We start from the raw sequence: 19,253 nt of genomic DNA on the forward strand, positions 1-19,253 counted from the left end.
GCTGGAGGAGATTCCAGGACAAGCCCTCATTCGCAGGTCACACACACAGCAGTCTCGGTGAGGAAAAAAACATTCTTCCCACCAAAGAATGAACATATAATAATTTGGAAATTGGACTGTAGTACACAAATGTAAACACTCTTCCAAATAAAGGGGCTTCAAATGTTTTTTTGATTTTTAGTGAGGTCCACACTGCGGAAATTCAACTCACTTCACATTAACACACCATAATGCTGAATGTCTGATACTCCAGATGCTGATTTCTAATTTATGGTACCCCTCCATTCTCTCATATTTTTGACTGCTTTAACCACTTAGGACATGTTATTTAATTTAAATACCAATTTAAACAATGAATGACCATGCAGGGTGACCCATTTAAAAAGCACCAGACCAGCACTACACCAGCAGCTTAAACCAGCATAGAATGCATGCTGGTCTGTACTGTTATTTTTCTCAATAAGGTTTTTAGGGCCATGATAATGTTATTAGCTCACTTTTTATTAAATTATGAAAACATCAGAAAGGCTAAATCTAGTTTGAGATAAAGGAAAGGGCAGAACATTAGTTTATGGCCTCAGCTGAATTTTGTGTAACTTTCCACCATACAGCAACTACTGCACTAGCATTAGGGCTGTTCAGCTAGCAGGTTTTGGATAGCAGCATTAGACAGGCCGTGTTGAGTAAACCAGTTTGCCCTCGCGTGTTTATCATAGCAGCAATGATATACCTCTCACCAGGAAGTCAACCTTGGGTAGCGTCTAATGAGAGCTAGTTGGTGATTCTATCTGCAAAGTGGGAGTGCCTGAATAGCTGTTCTGAGGTCTGTTGAAAATTGCCGATTGGGAAGTTCTGGAAGTGTTTTCCATGTCTCTCACTCTCTGTTTCCATATTGATTCTGATAACTGGAAATACGTGGGGGGTCCAAAAGGACCTTGTAGCTAGTCACAACCACGTTCACAACCACGTCTCGATTGCAAATGATTACAAATTTGTTGTTGCACCATTTGGAGCAGCCTCATTTTGACGAGTGTGTACATGATTATATTAAACCATGCAGTGAAAAAATCAGCACCCTTTTTCCAAAACAAAGCGGACACAACTCTGCATGTGTGAAACCATTATGCAATGAATTTTATTGCCAAGTTGATTTAGAATACAGATGCAAACGAACAAAAATGAAAAATTCACAACGGCTTTTAAAACAAATAAAAGCCTAATCAGAAAAAAGAACACTTTTTAATATCCCACAATTGAAATTTATACAAAAAATTATAAAACATTTGACATGCAATAAATACATTCATTTCACTAAAAGCAATTTGTAACAATGAAAACATGACTGATGATGTAATGTAGAAAAATACTGCTTGGTTTTGTTGATATTGCTTGTTTTTGGTCTGTGAAGTCATGTAAATCTTGCAGGAAAGCACTTGAAAGTGCTGTATTAAATTGCATTATATTTGAATTAAGTTCAGAACAAGAAGTAATGGTGATCGCTGAAACCATAACAGACTTGCTGGTGTGTTGGTTGGCTGGGAAGCAATGGGAACGTCCACAGTCAGTTAAGTTTTTTTCCCTCCTTTTTGTCTCTAAGTCCTAATACAATTACGGTCTCTGAATGCCTCTGATTCAGGTCTACTTTCAAAGCATGTCTGCTTTCGACTCTGGCTCACCGTCCTGTTTTTCTTTGTACGTTTTGCCATTTCTCTCCCATTCTTTCACGGATGTGCAATAATTCGTAAGACTTTTTGAGTATAGGTTTGTGTACGGGTGCATACTGCAAAAGTGCTTGTGTATGTGCATGTGTGGCTTGTCCAGTCTCCCCACTGATATTCTGGCCGGCCTTCTTTCTGCTTCAGCCTGTCAGTAACACAGCCTGTGCTTTAGTAAATGGCTTTTCCAACTCAAAGCGACACTCCAAAAAGAACTGGGCAGCCTAATTAAATCTGACCTAATCTGGAACAAGGAGCAGTGACAGGGCTGCCTGCCATCCAGCTGCGTGTGTCTGTGTGTATGAGTGTGTGCGCGGTCATGCATGACTATCGGCCTCCCGATAATATCAGCCACTCCATTCTGCCTTTTTCTCTCCACATTAAACTTCACCCTTTTGTTTACATGCTCGCTCGAATTCCTCAGCTGGACGGACTGAAGCTGCGCTACAGCCGGCGCACAAACACAAACAAACGTATGGGCAGCTCAACACTGCCTGTCTGTTCACATGCGGCCTGCGGCCTCTATCTGATCTCGCTGGTCGGCCTCCTGCCCTGTCCGTTTCAGAGCTTGGAGAGGGTACAGCTGAGCAAATGTGCCAATCTAAACAGGCTAAAGAAACCATTGGTGGCCACGGTTCCTCGCTGCAGGAACACGCAGAGCCTGTTCCCGGCGTGGGAAGATGGGGTGATAATTTGAGGGCCCGGTAACACGATACCCACGCTCAGGGCACAGGCTTTAAAATGGAAATGTAAAACCCACTTCGCTACGACGCTGTCATTCAATGCCACTCCGAGAAAAAAAAAGGAGCTTCCCATAACACAGAAACCATGCCCTTGCTTTAAAATTCCCTTTGAGGCCCAGTGAAGAGTCCTAACCTGTCCCAGAAGCTGACAAGCTAGCTGAAGTGACTGGAAAGTAGAAGCACATTAATCTTGTCTTCTTGATCTTTGTTCAAACGTGTTGCCACTTAGCCATTTAGCCCCCATCTGTCCTTCAAAATGAAGATGCCGAAAAAGGTTTCTTCAGAGCAAAGCCACAGGGTACTTTTGGTTTCGTAAAGAACCTTTCCATGGATGATTATTTAAAGCGGAAGTTTTCAAAGTAGTCTTCAGGAACCCCAGATGGTCCACAACTGTGGACTGGGGGTTCCTAACAAGACTTCTGTTCTGAGAACCACTGCTTTAAAGAACCATGTTTAGCAGTACTTTGTTCTTACTTTGCTATCACTTTGTTTAAAAATAAGTGAACTTGCCCAAAAGCCAAGAACCATTTGGGAACCGTTATTTTTGAGAATATAATGCAGAACAGGGCTGCCAAGGCACTGTTCTCAGCAATTCTCCCTCGTCCCTGTCCGTTTCCCCTTTGTATCATCAAGCGTTTCCTTAATCACAAAGCCTCCTCTTTTATCTCCGGCTCTGGTATATTTTTACAGTTATTAAGTCTGAGACAATAGGCCAGTCTGCTGTTTATTTGGCCACTCGTGCCCCACAGAGAATAGGAACACATGCCTTCGAGTTCACCGTGGAACTTGATCAGGGCGTGAAGGGAAAGAAAGTAGTTGTTCGCATAAACATTTAGACAACTGTCTTCTTCAGCATGAAGAACAGCTGGACACCACTTCATCAGAAGGCGCGGCTGCGGGCTAGTGGTCAGAGCGGCGGGTCAGCCAGTGGGAGGGGGCACTCGGGAGATGCTTACAGAGAAGCGAGAGAAAGAATGCTGGATTAGACTGGGGGAAGAGGGGATGGCGAGTAGCTAGAGGCAGTGGGAGCGGTGCGAAAAGGAGGAGAACTGCGGAGCTCTTCGGCCGCAGGGCCAGTGCAATCACGAGGTGATGATTTCTCCAGAAATGTGCCCTCTTTACAAGTCAATGTGAAACAGCTGAATGCAATAAAAGCTGTGGAGTGTGTCAAGGCTCTCTTGCTCTCTTGCATACTCTCTACCTCTGAGCTGTGAAGAAGAAAGGCAGGCAGGCAGACAGGTGTGTTACAGGGTCGTTTCCGAAGTGACCATGGTCCATGCAGGCAGGGCCCAGACTACATCCTCCCAGAAGGCTCAGTTAAAGAAAGTCCTCAATCAGGCAAAGTTCACAGTCCATAATCTACATCTACATATCTATATATAGGGGCTTGCAAAATCAGCAGAAACACAACACAGATTGCACTAATTCTTGCAAGGAAGTGAGTGGTTTTGAGGCACGATTGTGGATAAGAAACTTCTCAAGAATCTCTAGGGTACGGTCAAGATAAAACCATCTCAACAGCATGCAAGCAAGCATTCGCCCTCGAGCTGACACCTCAGATCTGTACCACTGGAACCCCAAGCTGACTGGAATCAAGCCACTATCGGGACCACAATGGCCGTCCTTTAAACACCCGCAGTAATGCAGTAATCCGCTTTTGATTTGGCTGTTTATATGTCCTGTGAACACACTCTCCGCCGAGTGGATTCCATCAATATAAACTTTAAGGCTGGCTTTGGTAAGCTTTGGTTTCTGCTCTGACTGAGGGAGCTTCCTCAGACTGAGAGGAATATTTCCCTTGGACCGCCTCATGAAGTATGGTTAGTACAGTATATTGTTCCACATATTTCACTTCATCTCTCAAGCTTTGCTTTTCTTCACTTGGCCCACTCCGAGGACGAGAAGGGTGACCAGAGGGTTAACGACTCTCTGTAAACTGTCAAACATTGTCTCTATGCGGCGTTAAAAAAAAAAAAAAAACGTAGAAGGCATGAAGTCGAAGACAGAGAAGAGGCAGGAGAAGCGAATGAAGAAAAAGAAGAAGAAGAACACAGTAATGATGGGTTAGCCTGAGAAGGCCAGGCATTGCATTCCTTTTCTGAATGGAGAAGAGTCCTAACTGAAGACTTAAGCCAGGAGAACATTTAGAGAACTGCTGCTAAACTCTCTCCCTCTCTCCTTCTCCCTCCATCTCTCTCTCTCACTCGCTCATTCCGTATCTTCATCTCCCTATCTGGCTTTGAGCAGAACCACATCGCACATCCTGCGGACTGCTACCACCGAGCCAAAAGTTCACTTCCCTCGCTCAAGCCCCGCTCTTTCCCTCCAGCTCAACATTAAACACATGTGCTTTTCACACTCTCAAGCAGCTCCCATGCGCTCTTAAAAATAAAGGTACCAGAAAGAGCTCTCTGGAGCGATGCCATTGAGGAACATTTGATTTTCCAATGAGGATTTCAGCGGGTTTTCCGTCAAAGAATGTTTTTTGTAAATGAGACATGAGTGTGAAGAATTTTTTTAGATCTTTCCTGCTAAAGTTCCACTTAACCAATTCATGTTTTTTACATTCTACTCAAGAACCACTGAGGAATCTTCATTTTTGAGAGCCTACATGGAGACAAGACAAGAGACAAGCGTGTCAGCCTTAACACATGAGCATACGGCTCACGGTGCAGTTCCTCGGGGCCTCTTCCCACTAGAAGTCTTCCGTAACATACACACAACACAGCTCAGAAAATAGATACCTTCTCCTTCTCATTCCTCCCCAGATCTGGATCACAAGTGGAACATATTTTAGGCCCTTTACTCTCTCTCACTCTCTCTCTGTCCCTCTCTCTCTCTTGTTTTGTCTGTGGGGAAGCAGGAAAGCACGAGAGAGAGGTTCTCCACCAGAGTGACTTAATGAATGGCGGAGAAGGGGAGTGTGAGATTTATATTCCCACCACTAAAATCCACTTCAAATAGTCTGTCACATCTCCTCGATGTGTATTAATACGTCTGCGGCCGCCGCTCGCGCTGTTATGATAGCGGTAATATTGTTCGGAGCCTCCAGGCAGTAGATTTGTATCCCGTTTACACTCTGGGTTTCTTCTGGATACAAACAAACCCATGTGCCCAGACTGTTCTTTTTTTTTTCATATGTGCGCGTCTATGTGTATGTGTGTGTGTGTGTGTGTGTCTGTGTCTGTGTGTGTTTTGCGAAATGAAGTCGGGAGGAATTTCTGGATCCCTGCTATCCACTTAAAGAGTGTTGGGAAATCGCAGCATCTGTCTCGGCCCCAAACAAGCTGGTTCCCTGTGTGTGGTTTAATAGTCAGTGTATACAAAGACCTCAGCGCTTCTCTGCCAAGGCCTCAGCTGAAGCTCCTTCAGCCACACCCTGAACAGACGGGTCAATCAACTTTCCAAACTATGCTTCTCCCTTACCAACTCCACCGAGTGTTTATCATTGCAGGGGAATTATTGATAAACACATAGCATTTTATATACAGCATAACATTAACATCGAGGACCGATGTTGCCGTCTGCCATTGCTTTGGAGAGTGTGTGAGCGTGAGTGAGTGCGAGTGAGTGAGTGAGTGAGTGTGTGTGTGTGTGAGTTCAAAGCCGTGCTGCCTTCACGCTGGAGTGCTTACAGGTGTACGGAGAGGGATTTGATAGAAATAGCAAATTGTATCATCAAAGCAGTTTAATTACTCAGTTTGCCTTGTATGGCAAGTGGACGATGTAAACTTACCATATTACAACCTGACCACAGTATTTTTTTTTTGTTGTTGTTGTTGTTCTGAAACATACGAACAGAAGTACAGTTGAATAAGCTACTTAGAAAGAAACACTGTTAATAATTACATAACCTTTTCAAAAACAAAAAAAAATCAACAACATGAACATCACTTTTCATATTCTCGAAATTACCACAGGTTCGAAAAAAGGACAACTCTCCCTTCAGAAGGTGTGTTTGTGTGTTTTTGTGTACATGTGTGTGTGGGTGGGTGTTTGCAAGTGTGTGCGTGTGTCTGTGTACGTGCTAACCTATTGCTGAAGCATTGTGTCCCCATACAGAGATGGGTCAGGTCCTGAGGTAAGCACCAGTTTCACTTTACTTTGGTTTAAAAAAAAAAAAAAAAGAAAGAAAAAGATGAGAGTCAAACGCTCAAATGTGACCAACAACAAAACAAGATATGAAAATGAACACCAACTTGATATGATGATGTGCTACAGAATAAAGCCTCTGGAAGGCAGATTTGATTGTGGTTGCCTCCAATACCTGTATGTAACATGTTCAGTATATTCACTAAGGCTGGAAGGGTCATTAGTCCTATCACAGTGCATTCGTGGCTTAAAGTCTTCACATTCACCTACTGAGGTTGTCATTGTCACTAGTGGTCAACAAACCCCCCTCTGCTTAAACAAACAAGAAACCAAAAAAAAACAAAAAACAGAGAAAGGCCATTATGTTCTCGGGAATATAAAAATAAGCAAGGGTGCGGTATAAAATATATAGCCCATGTAATCACAATATGACATCATTTTAAGGCATCATTTGTACTAATGTGGCAAAGCAGAAAGTCATGATATGCATGGCTTTGGACATTTGGGTGTGTGCTGTTTGTAGTTTATGAGGGCAGGTGGGGTGGACTGTGTGTGTGGGGGGGGGGGGGGGGGAGTTATCTGGGCAGCGTGTAGATCACAGCAACCGTTCAGCAGCCATGAAATCTAGGATCAGGCCGACAGACAGCGCGAACAGTCTGAGAGAATTGGGGATTTCACAGGGCTTATCCTGAGTGGAGCAGCTGCAGCGAGCGTGCCGAGCCCTAACTGTGCTCTCAGTGTCAGAGAGAGCACCCTGCGTCTAATCCTCATAGCTGTCACATTAACAACTCGGTGTGTGCGGGCATGGGGCAGTGGCGCTCCTTTAGCCATGAACCAGGACAGAACATGAACAGTGGCACAGTGAACCAGGTCTTTCCAGCTCTCTGAGACGCTACTCTGAGTTTAGAAGCTTGCCTACTGTGATCACTGTTAGATTCATCATTTATCAAGTGATGCGGGCTACTTGGATAGAGTTTATATACACTGGATCTGGAGAAAGGGTGCTTTTGTTCCGCTTGCTATTTGTTTGGTTATGACTATTTGCTAGTGAAGGTTGGCTACTTTCTCTCTAATGGGTTCGCTGTGTCCTCCCGGAGAACGCTTTTGGGCTGCATTGTAAATATTACCCGATTTTTTAAGGCAACGCCCCTGCTTAGTCTAGCGCACCATATGGACAGAAAGCTGTGGACACGAATTACTGTGTCATGACCAGAGTATGTGCAATGATAGCCCAGATGTGAGCTCACAGGGCTGTGCTGTGCTACTTTTTGAACAACAAGCTTCAAGACACTTGGCTGGATGTCAAGTAATATGTCGGGGGTTCTGGGGTGGGGGGACGGTAGGGGGTTGGGTTGGAAAATACAAAAGGGTTGAAGGCCTCTGACTGCAAAAATAATTCAGCCTATATAAGACACTCTGGATATTCATCACTACACTGATGGGATTCACTGCACTGATGCATAGAAAAGCTTAGATCACTTTACCAAAGTGCTGGAACAAACACTGTCTTCACTTAGTTGCTCCCTTTTGAATAGAAAAGCTGGGCCACTCAGCAAAGCAGGAAACTGCGATACAGGAGATATCCAGTATTCCAAAAAGTCTTTTAAAAAAGTCCAATCACTATAAAATCCCAAAGATGTGGCTTTTTTTCTTGAGTCCAGAATCCCTTTTCCATCCTGGACAGAAGCCCTGAAAATTGTTCATATGTGCTTGTTTTCCTCATTCTATATACACTAATAATACTTAGTACACAGGTTTAGGGTATGATTGCAACTCTCTTTTGAGACCTCTTTTCTTTGGCTTTTGCTTACATACAAAAACAAAACAAAAATAAATAAAAAAAAATCTATTTTTCTATTTTTGGTTTTCAATTGATTGTCTGGCTCGGCGGCTGAACAAAAAGGAAGTTGTTTTTATAATATAAATACTGCACTGTTAAGTGAGTGTGTCCATGGCTTGGAGCGGATTATAAATAACGCAGTTCTCCTTTTAGGAAAATATGTTTTGTTTAAAAAAGCATGTACTGCAAAATGTGCAGAGAAAGGCACTTTTAGAAGTCAACGCAGTCTGTGTGCATTTTCACGGCCGACAGTCTTTGGCCTCCTGTGTCTGAGGTGGAGATTCAAATGAAGTTGAGGTGAGAGTTGAAATACTGTGGGCAGCATACAGTGACGTGTCATAGCTGGGCCAGCTGAGCCGTGGCATTTTAAGGCAGGGTTGGAGAAGGTCTCCTCTCTCTAGCTGGGGGAGTAGCGGTCAATGGTGCGAGCCTCTGCGGTGAGAGTCTGGGGGGCGGGTGGCAGCGGCAAGACATCCATCTTGTCGTGAGAGAGGCCTAGGTGCTCGGCAGTCAGTTTGGACAGTGGATAGAGGCTCTCCATGGCTTTGGCGTCAGCCAGCAGGTGCTGGGAGGCCTGCGCCAGAAGCTCAGAAGCTTTCTCCTGCTTCAGGCCCAGGTGCTCAGCTGCATACTTGCTCAGGGGGTAGATGCCCTCAGAAAAATCAATCTTCAATTTGCCATCGGCTACAAGCCCTGCACCTGCCCCACCGCTGCTATGCATCTTCATGTGGCTAATGAGGTTGCGCTGCTGGGCAAACTTGCCACCACACACCTGGCACTCGTAGGGTTTCTCGCCAGAGTGGATGCGCATGTGTTCAGTAAGCCGGTACTGCCGGGTGAAGCGCATTCCGCAAGCGTCGCAGGCAAAGGGCTTCAGGCCAAGGTGGCTGCGCATGTGGCGGGTCATGGTGCCACGCTGAGTGAACTTCTTGCCACAGATGCTGCACGGGTATGGGCGCGTCAGCCAGTGGGTTTTCTCATGCTGACGCAGGGTGGCTGGGTCTTTGTAGGACTTGTCGCAGGAGGAGCAGCGATATGGGCGGATCATTTCCCCAATGCCCATGGGATGCAGATTTTGCCCCGATTTGCTGTCCAGATAAGGGCTGTGGAGGCTGCCAGTGTTGTTCAAGCTTGCGGGACCATTGGTATTGGCAGGTTTTCCTGTACTGTTGCTATTGCTACTGTCCAGCTCTCCACCAGGGTTAAGCTCCTCCTCTGCATGAGTCTCAACATGGGCATTCAGTTGCTCAGAGCTGGGGAAGCCCTTGTCACAGGGAATACACACATACAGGTTATCTCCAAAGCTCTCTGGCTCATAGGGCATATGATACCTTCCACGGGCACCAGGTGGAGATGGCCGGCCCTCGCTGCTGCCTGTCTCCTCACTACCCGTCCCATTCTCATCCTCACCGTCGCAGTTCACTCCCCTGCCGTAGCCTCCTTCGCTCAGGTTCAGCTTCTCCTCACCATTCTTGTGGTGGTTCATATGCTGGTGATGCACCTCTTTGTCCTGCTCCCCCATGCCCCCACTGTCTTCCTCATCATCATCCTCATCTTCATCCTCCACGTTGTAGGGCATTGGTTCATTCTTCACCCAGCGGTAGATGCTGGGGCCATCCCGCCCACGTTCTCCTGGTTCCTCAGAGGGCTCAGGGCTTGGGGGGCATGGGTATGGCTCCTGGCCCTGGGAGTTGGAGCGCTGCAAGTGTGGGAGATGTGATGCAAGAGGTGGGTTGAGGAGGGGAAAGGAGTGTGGGGTGAGAGAGCCTGCCCGGTGCATGGCCTCCATTTTTCCCGCACCTTCGCTTGGGCTCAGCATGGGGCTATTGCGGTGGCTCAGTTCCCCCTCAGGCTCCTCATCGTGGTGGCTCAGATGAGGGTGGGCAGGATGCTGCTGGGACTGGGAGCTAGGGCTCTTCTTGGACAGGTCCAGTCCGTATATTGGCGAGCAGTTCCTGTCGGTGGAGGGCAGTCGTAGGCCTGGCTGTGAGGGCAGAGCTGCCTGCGTGGGAGCATAGGGCTGTGGGCCCTGTATGGAACCTGGGGCAAAAAGCTCTCCTGCGTGGTGGGGGACCAGGGGGTGTGGTGGTAGATCATCAAGCGGCGGGCCTCGTGGCGTGTGGCCACTCATCACTCCACTGGAGAAGCAAGGCTGGATCACTGGAGTGGACACCCGCAGCCGTCCCCCCACCACCCCACTGGCACCCATTTTACTGTAAGGTAGAAACCCTGGTGTGGGTCGTAAGTGGTATTTCCCATTTCTCTTCAGCTTTTTCTTGCACAGCGCCACCAAGTCCAGCAGCTGCAAGTAGCTGGCAGCTGCCAGCACTGCCCCAATGTTGGGCTCTGTGGGGGAGGTGGGGTCACCTTCACTTAAACGCCCTGTGTAGATGTAGTCGAGGATGACACGGAAGACGCCTGGACTCACCATCTCATGGTCCAGGTTGATGAGGTTGTCATGGACAACAAGGGACTTAAGGTAGAGGCTGCTGGCAGCCAGAATGTTCTTGTGAGCACGGAACAGAGCATTCTGCACCACTATGATTACGTCGCATAAGAAGCCCTTGGTGCGCTGAGTGTTCAGTTGCAAGAGGAGGTGCCTAGCATGACTTGGGACTTCCATGGCATCCAGCATCGTCTTCAGTCCACCACCTGAAACAGCAGGGAGAGAAATGGAAACATTATGCAACAGTCTCTCCATCTGCATCCCAGATCACCATTGGGTTTTCAGGTGGATTTAATTGCCCACATTACAAAACAACCTTGTAGAAATCCTGCAGAACCCTGAGGGAGAGCTGGAAAACAGCAGAGTAAACTGATACCACAGTTCAGGACTTAATAGTTGTGCCAATCTGTCCACTTTAATAGTTGTTGACCTAACAGATGACTAACTATGAACATTACTCAGGAACAGGATAGGAGCACCTGAGCCAGGATCTACTGCGGGTCTTTGGCTGGCAGAATAGGAAGATGTGAAAAACACACACTGCATCGTGAGCCCCAACACAGCCCTGGTTTAGTCTTACTCTGTTTTTACAGAATATGAAAATTTGGAGGAACTTCAGAGGAGTTTACATTTGCGCTCGGATAATTGCACATCCCAATAACTCTTTTAAATAAAGACTATAGCTGAAAGAGAGTGAGCTGTGGTTCTGCCATCACAAGTCCATGTTCAAAACTCATACTAAAAAGCGAGCAAAAAAAAAGGAAAGGGGGGGGGCAATATAAATGTGTTTTCATATTGCTGTCTTCCTGATAAAGCATTCCAGAGGTGGTGTGCAAAGTTTTAAAACAAAGTCAGAGTGAAGGTTTTGCAAGTGTGATGAACAGCAGGTATAAACCAGTGGGGACAAAAATGTGTCCAATAAAAGATAGGACACTCAGCTCCCTTTCAGCTCGGTCAAATAAGGAACTACAGACACACTTACTGTAAATCTTATCAAAACCCTGGGGCTCAGGAGTGTGACTCCATAACCAATCTTCTATCAGAGTTAAATGTAAATGCTGACTCTTACCCAGGATGTTCATCCAAAAAAAAAAAAGAGACCCGAAAGGTTCCAGCTCCAAGTCGGATGTATTAATCCCTCTTACACAAACATAACAAACTGTACAAATTTACCAGGATGTATTGTTCAAACACGGCTTCATACTGGCACTCTGTCTATGAGATAAAAGAGATTGCTCAGGTCCCTCGGGGCTTGGTTTTACTGATGGGAAACAAGCAGCTAAACAAATAAGGACAGCCAGAGCCTTCTCCACATCACTCCAACCTCCCTTTGTTTATTTCTTTGTATATACGCTTCTTGGAGAAATAAGGAAGTCTGGGTTTAAAAGCCTTGGATCAAATTGACCTTCAGCATTTTTAATAAATGTCTGCGTTCAGTCTACTCAGATTTCCAACTTTACATCCCAGGGCGGTGGACTGTATTTGGTCAGTCACACTTTCAAACGCGAAGCAGCTCGCCATGTAACTTCACCACAGAGAGCTGTGTATGAAGATATGAGACCATGGAAATGACTTAAGTTTAAATTCGTCTCTTTAAAGCAGGTCAAACTGACAACAAAAGAGTATCAGAGACGTGGTGCACATTTCTCGTTTTCTCGGGTCTGTCACACTCTTTGTGTGTGTGTGTGTGTGTGTGTGTCTGTACACCAGAGAACTGCTGCACAAGCAAGCAAGCAAGCAAGCGAGCGAGCGAGCGAGCGCGCGCTAACATCCTCGCGCGCGCTTGCGTGTCTCTCCAGCGCGTCCACCGCTGGACAATAGTCACTGGTGGGGAGAAGCAGCAGATAGGCGCACATTTACTGCACCTTTACACTAAAATAACATAGAATAAGCACTCAACAGACTGGTAAAGGTGTGAAATAAAAATATAAGTAAATAAAGCAAAAATGTCAATCTGTTATTCTACGGTAACGCCGTTTATGAAAGAATACTAAACAATACCACAGAAACTTTAACAGGATTCCTGTCAGAATCGTCTAGTAAATTCAGACAATCACTATAATTTAATACAACCCATACACACGTTGTTTAGGATGACTTTAAGAGCACTACGGGAATGTGCAGCAGGTGTCGATATTAATGATGATATGAATATTACGCAGCACTGCAGAATTCGCCGTAGAGTAGCATATGGGTATTGTATTAGGGATTTAATCAGGTATGAGGTATGAAGTAAAAAAAAACTGCTCTGAAGCCAAATTTGGTGTGTCCTGACTTCATCAGATTGTAGTGCACCTGCAGCACAGAGCTTCAACTCAGTCTTTTTATTACTGTTATTTTTTAATTATTATTTCATTTCAGAAGTAACGAGATTTAATCATTATTTTTTAGAATAATAATTTAGATTTTAATAAAACCACATTTTTACCAACATCAAAGACAGCACGTCTGCGCCCCTGTACTGAACTGCGAGCGCAGAGCTCAAACGTCTGCGCAAATCAGCTTAAATTAGACTGCATGCTATAACAGGACAGTATACAGCACCTCGGTGTTTTCCCTTTAGACTGATCTGTCTCTCTCTCTCACACACACACACACACACACACACACACTCACACACACACACTCACATACACATACACGTCTCACCACCTGCAGGTGTATTTAAGGTGAGAGAGACGGTTTCTGCCTCAAGACCTTCCCGTTTGAGACTGAAAACCCGAGAGAGCATCACCCTGACTGCTCACGTGCTGCTCAGTTTTACGCAAATATCATACATCTAACAATAACAATAAAATACATCGTATATAAGCTTAATCTGTAAAATAAACAAGTAGTAGTAATAATAATACATTATAATAATTAATAATAATAATAATAATAAATAAATAAATAAATAAGCACGAGCTCCTGTTTTAGACATGTCCAAAATAAAAGCAAAAGGAAGCCCAGGTCCCTTTAATACTGCGGCAACAGGAGTAAATCACCTTAAACGCTTTATTTAAACACTTCTGTCCACCTCTTATCAACACTCACTGCACACAGCCTTTCTTTTTCTGAGGCTAAAGTAAATAAAGCATCAATAATCACGCCCCCAACACCTACTAGTGCATTTAAACCCCGTCTTAATCCTAATCTTAATAATCCTTTTATTGGCCCTTCTTAAATCACCTTTATTATTGCACTGGGTTTATCTGACGGCCCGGTCTCAGTAACAGCTCTCACCGTGCAGGTTGGATTTAATAGAGTCATTTAATCATCAAATCATCAAAGTCATTTAATAACTATAGTAATAAAGCGTTAATAGGGCTGCTGTGTTTTTAGGGTGCAGTGGCCTATATATCCCAGTGCCCATATCAATAGTGTGTGAGAGAGAGAGTGTGTGTTTGCTATATTTGGTCTGCTGCATGACTCTTTGCTCGAACACGCTCGCATTTTGAAGCCGGGCTGCTCTTCATTAGCCCTGTGTTTTGTCTGCGTTGTCACCTCGCCGCTTTAAGGCGAATTGGGGTCTGCTCGTCTTGAGGGGAGCAGACTTCAGACTTCCTCCCTCTTTCTTTCTTTCCCTCCCTCTGAGCTTCAGACTCCCGGACTCTGCTATACCGTCCCTGTGCTGAGGGGACAGATTCGCCCATGCACGGAGATCTATCCTGGTACTAGCGTGTCATATCTAACGGTTAAGCCTCTGAGACCCAGCCCTCATCCTCACTCTCACAGATAACTTAATAATTAAGTCTTGAGACTAATAGCTTTTTTGACAGTTTACCAGTTTAAGGGGCCCATTCTATAGACATTACACATATATAGAATTGAATTGCTCTCAACATATAATTATATAGAAGATTTAAATGTGAATAATTAAAATGACTGTACAAAACTGTACAATAAGAAATGTCTGTCGTGGTGTAATAGTAAATTAGATTAGCAGACTTAAACAGTCTCTCAAACTCTAACAAAGAGACTGATTTAAAGCCCATTTGCAGGATTTTTGTGAATGAAAAGCAACTCACTAGTTATTCATTCAGACTTATTCAAATTATTAAGGCTGTATTTTCTGATGTAACTTTCAGTCAGTAACGGTGATTCGAGTAAATAAATAAATACATAAACCCCCAAAAACACCTTTTTACCCCGTGCTGTGTCTTCTGCTCACTCCTGCTAACACAGCTCACCTTCTACACGGACAGTCGTCGTTTATAACAGACAGCAGAAAGACCTACACTCACTCTCTCACTCATTCACTTACACTCTCTCTCTCTCTCTCTGTCTCTGTCTCTGTCTCTGTGTGTGTCTCAGAGCAGAGCCCTGGGCCATTCACACACACACACACTTTCTCTCCAGTCACCCGTGAAGAGATGAATGTGTTTCCAGCGGATATTTCCGAGCTAATTTCAGCGATTTAAGACTGTCCGCTGAGGTAAACAGAAGATTCAGCAGCCGTTAGTTAGTTGGTTATCTAGCTAAGTCTCAGGGTAACTCGTCTCCTGACAGGAGAGGTGGCCTGTTTGCGCCATGCTGACCTTCAACACTGTCACATCAATAAAATAAGAAAAAAGGCTTCATCTTAATTTCGCTTGTAGGCCCGTAAAGCACACACTAAGCTTGATATAACATTTTAATTGAATTATGCACATTATCTGACCCGGTAGTTCTACTGCGGCGCTGTCGCTACACAGTCCCTACATCAAAACACAAACATGAGCAAAATGGCCTAATCTTTTCAAGCAGGTTTCTTATTTTCTCTTACAGGATTGCCTAAACGTCCGTTTTTAGGACTGAGTTTAGTGTCTTAGTTTACAAAAAAAACTAAAATAAAAATCTGCAGTCCAGCCGCTTCCTGAGTGACCACTTTACACTGACGTTAGGCTACCTCGTTAACTCTAGACCCCTCACCGCCATGCATGTGTGTGTGTGTGAGTTTGTGCGCAAAAGCCATGCACACAACCATGCTAAAGATGTAAAGGAGGGGGAAAGACACTGCAGAGTCTCTAAAGCTGCTCTAAAGAGGCTTTCTTTCTTTTCCCGACACCTTCATTAGCTGGAGGCCACTAAACCAATTATCATCTTAACATCATAAACTAGTTACACCATTAGACTGGAACGAGGCACGCTAGCGTTCAGTCTGCACACAGAATAAGGAATCAAGAAACCATTAGAAAGTCCTCCTTCACTGATCTAAAAAGAGCTCCAGCAATTAGTGTGGAAATAACCCAGCTGATAAATGTCAGCTAGCAGAGAGGACGAGCTGCTGGTTGTGTATATAATGGAGCTCAGGCTTCAACATGAAAATCAAGATCATCACGAAAATGAGCAGCGAGTTTACCGATGAAATCCCCATCACACAAAGTCAAAGCGTTCATAAAAGCGTCGGTTTAGTGGCATAAAGAGTGTAAAAGCATCGCGCCGTTGGAGCAAACAGTGTTAAAAGTGCAGTACGAGTTTACCTGGATGCCCGAACTCTTCTGCCATCCGCTCTAAGTCTCCCTTCATGATCATCTCAGCTCTCTTCTGCAGTCATTTCTGACGTCTCAACTTTGAACTGCCAGCCTCCAAAAACCCATGCCAGTTTTCCGAGTACGACTGCCAACTCTTTTTTTATTATTAATTGCTACGAATTTCTGGTTGCTCGCCCTCCTTCTTCTCCTCCTCCTCCTCCTTCTCCTCCTCCTCCTTCTCTCTCTCTCTCTCTCTCTCTATCTCGCCTTCTCTCTCCCCACCTCTCTCTCTCTCTCACACACACACACACACACTCTCTCTCACTCCTCCTATAAAAAAAAAAAAAAACTCGTGCTTACTCCAGCATCAGTTTCCTCCGATTTCTGTCTATATTTCTGTGATTATGCTTGGCTGAATGTTGGTGTGGAAGCACTGAGAGGCGAGTGGGGATGAGGAGGACTCAGCCCCTGTGTGATGTCAGGCTATAATAAAACTAAAAGGTAAAAGCGAGGGCAGGAACTTACAGTGACCCCAACTTGAACTGCAGCACAACACGTCGCTCCGTCTTAAAGAGACAGGCGTTTTAGTGTATATCACAGGCCTCAGCTTTCACGAGGGCAAAACAGAGCAGCGTGGAGAAATCTTGAGTAAAAAATAAAAGCCCCAGGTTGGTGAGGCCTGTTTTTATTCTGTCACTGAGTATTTCTAGTGTTTCTGAGAGGGTTGTCCTGTCTAATACATACAGCTTTCAGTGTGCAGTCTGCTTACGAATAAACCCTTCACTTCACATCGCTTAAACACGTGTAAAAGCCTGTAAACATCAGACTAATATCATAAATAAAAATAAATAAAAAAAACACTTTTACACTTTTTCCCTAAAGAAAACAAAAAATATATATTATATATATATATATATATCGCTATTAATTTTTTATTTATATTTTTTGTGTTTACAGTTAATTTGCATTTCTACTAATTTAGACAAAAAGACTTTTATTAACTTATCAAACTAGTTTTTTCAGCTGTTTTTAAACTAAGTTTTTAAGTGGTGTAGACGTTTTATGTCTACACCAAATTCTTCTCAGTCGTGTAAAAAAAACTGACAGACAGACTCAGATAAATGTATAATTCGTGTCTGTCAGAATTTGCGCTCTTCCTGTGGCTTTATTTAAAATTAAGCCAGTATTAGGGCTTGTATTGGACTCACCTGACTCTCTCTCCTCTGGTGACCGAGTCAATGTCCACAGCGGCTGGACGTTTCCAGAGGGAGACGCACACACGAGAGCGAGATGTATAAATTAACGTGTTTGTCTGACACATCCTGGGCTGTGAAAGCGCTGTATGAATATGAATAAGGTGAGCCGTGGTGAAATACAGGCCTTTCGTCACATCTGATGTGACACGCCATTCACCCCCCTAATGGTTTATTTATACACTTTGAAAACTTCCAGTGTTTGGGTTTCTTAGATTTTGGGGCTGAACTCCTCCTGATCAACACTGTAGAGTGAGTGTTCATAAGGGTGGTCACTGCACACCCAGTTAAACTTACACACTCCTTTTTCTTGCTTTTGCCTGGGATCTACGGTGAGTCCTCAGCACATGATACAGTGTTTAATCTCAGTACAGTGAATTTGATCCTGAATTTCACTCGAACACCTTTGGCACTGTACTAGGCCTTACTTTAGGGTACATTATTGAGTACATTATGATAAATAGCGATTATTACATAACAGCTATTTGTACATTAACATGTAGTTCAGTATAACGAGAATTAACTCTATTCATAACAATTCGTATTTTTAATAGTTTTATTTTTGTCTTTATAATTATTATTATTATTATTATTATGATTAACAAGAATAATAATATAATAATAATTATAATAATAATAATGTATAATTGTTTTTGTTACCATGTTTAGTTTAAAAGTGCCCACATCAAAACGTAAAAAAAAAAAAAAAAAAAACTCTCCCTATCGTCCGGTGTGTTTATCCGCGCTGTGTGTGCGCGCGCGCGCACACGCTCTTGAACCCGGCCCAGGTAACCCACAGCTCCCACAACACCCCTCCCCCCCCCTCCTTCCCCCCCAAACCCCGTTCTCTACCCACCTCGGACTCATGTCTGATGTCCCGCGCGCTCCTCTGCTTTCTCTCTCCGCGCGACTCCCCCATCCAGCGCGCCTCTCCAGCTCTCAGCCCTGCAGCCTGTCCGCGCGCGCTGTCCCCTTGAACTCCAGGCCCAGGCCTCTCTCTCTCTCCCTTTCTCTGTCTGTCTCTGTCTCACTCCCTCTCTATCTCTCCCTCTCGCCCTCTCTCTCTCTCTCTCTCTTCGTAAGCGTTTATTCCGCGCGTGCTGCAGCGCGTCCTAGTTGCTCATGCTCGTGCTGGGACGCAGCGCACTCGGCGCTACCGAGCAAAGCTGCAGCTTCAGAGCGCGCGGACAGCGACACCTACCGGTGAGCAAACTGGATGTGGAGTCACAACTGTGGCACTGTCGCACAAATACACTACACACAACAGATGTGAGGTTTGGAACTGGGGTTCAAAGTATTGTAGTAAGTTTGGGTAAACACCACCTCTGTAGCTAATCAAACTAATTATAAAGAGCAAATTTCAATGCACAGTTGTCTTCCTGCCTGTGTAAAAGCTCATTTTTTTTAGCAGCTAAAAGTCTCCAGTTCTTGCAGCTGGACTATTCATACTCTGCACACGGCATCATCTAGTTCTGAACTATTCCTGGGTCATCTCGCATGCATGGTCTATACACAACTTTTCAATGAAGTCTAGGTCAGGTTACTGTGGAGGCCTCAGTTTGTGTCTCCTCAGGTGGCCATGGTGGTTTTTAAGGTATGTGTTGGTGGACCAGTTTTTACCCATCGTGACTCGTTTAATGCAATCACATGAAGAGTTTGTCCTACCAGCATACGATCAGTTCCCTCTGAGAGTTTTTCTAGGTCTTTCAGATCTCATCTTGACCTCCAC

At 44.7% G+C, this 19,253-nt stretch overlaps 1 protein-coding gene across 2 annotated transcripts; it reads right to left on the reverse strand.

Moving 5' to 3' along the window:
* Window positions 1–1,109: 1,109 nt before the first annotated feature.
* hic1 (hypermethylated in cancer 1) lies at window positions 1,110–18,590 on the reverse strand. 2 transcript variants are annotated; one of them, XM_072691977.1, is made up of 2 exons: window positions 18,381–18,590; window positions 1,110–11,042 (listed from the first exon to the last, which is right to left on the reverse strand). In XM_072691977.1, the coding sequence occupies exon 2, from the start codon at window positions 11,023–11,025 to the stop codon at window positions 8,788–8,790; it is 2,238 nt and encodes a 745-aa protein (XP_072548078.1). In that variant the 5' UTR covers window positions 11,026–11,042; window positions 18,381–18,590; the 3' UTR covers window positions 1,110–8,787. The 2 variants fall into 2 exon arrangements, with proteins under 2 accessions (XP_072548078.1, XP_072548077.1); XM_072691976.1 differs by lacking the exon at window positions 18,381–18,590 and adding an exon at window positions 16,281–16,477.
* Between the last annotated feature and the right edge of the window lie 663 nt (window positions 18,591–19,253).

This window comes from Salminus brasiliensis, chromosome 11 (genome assembly GCF_030463535.1).
Source record: "Salminus brasiliensis chromosome 11, fSalBra1.hap2, whole genome shotgun sequence".
Taxonomy (NCBI): domain Eukaryota; kingdom Metazoa; phylum Chordata; class Actinopteri; order Characiformes; family Bryconidae; genus Salminus; species Salminus brasiliensis.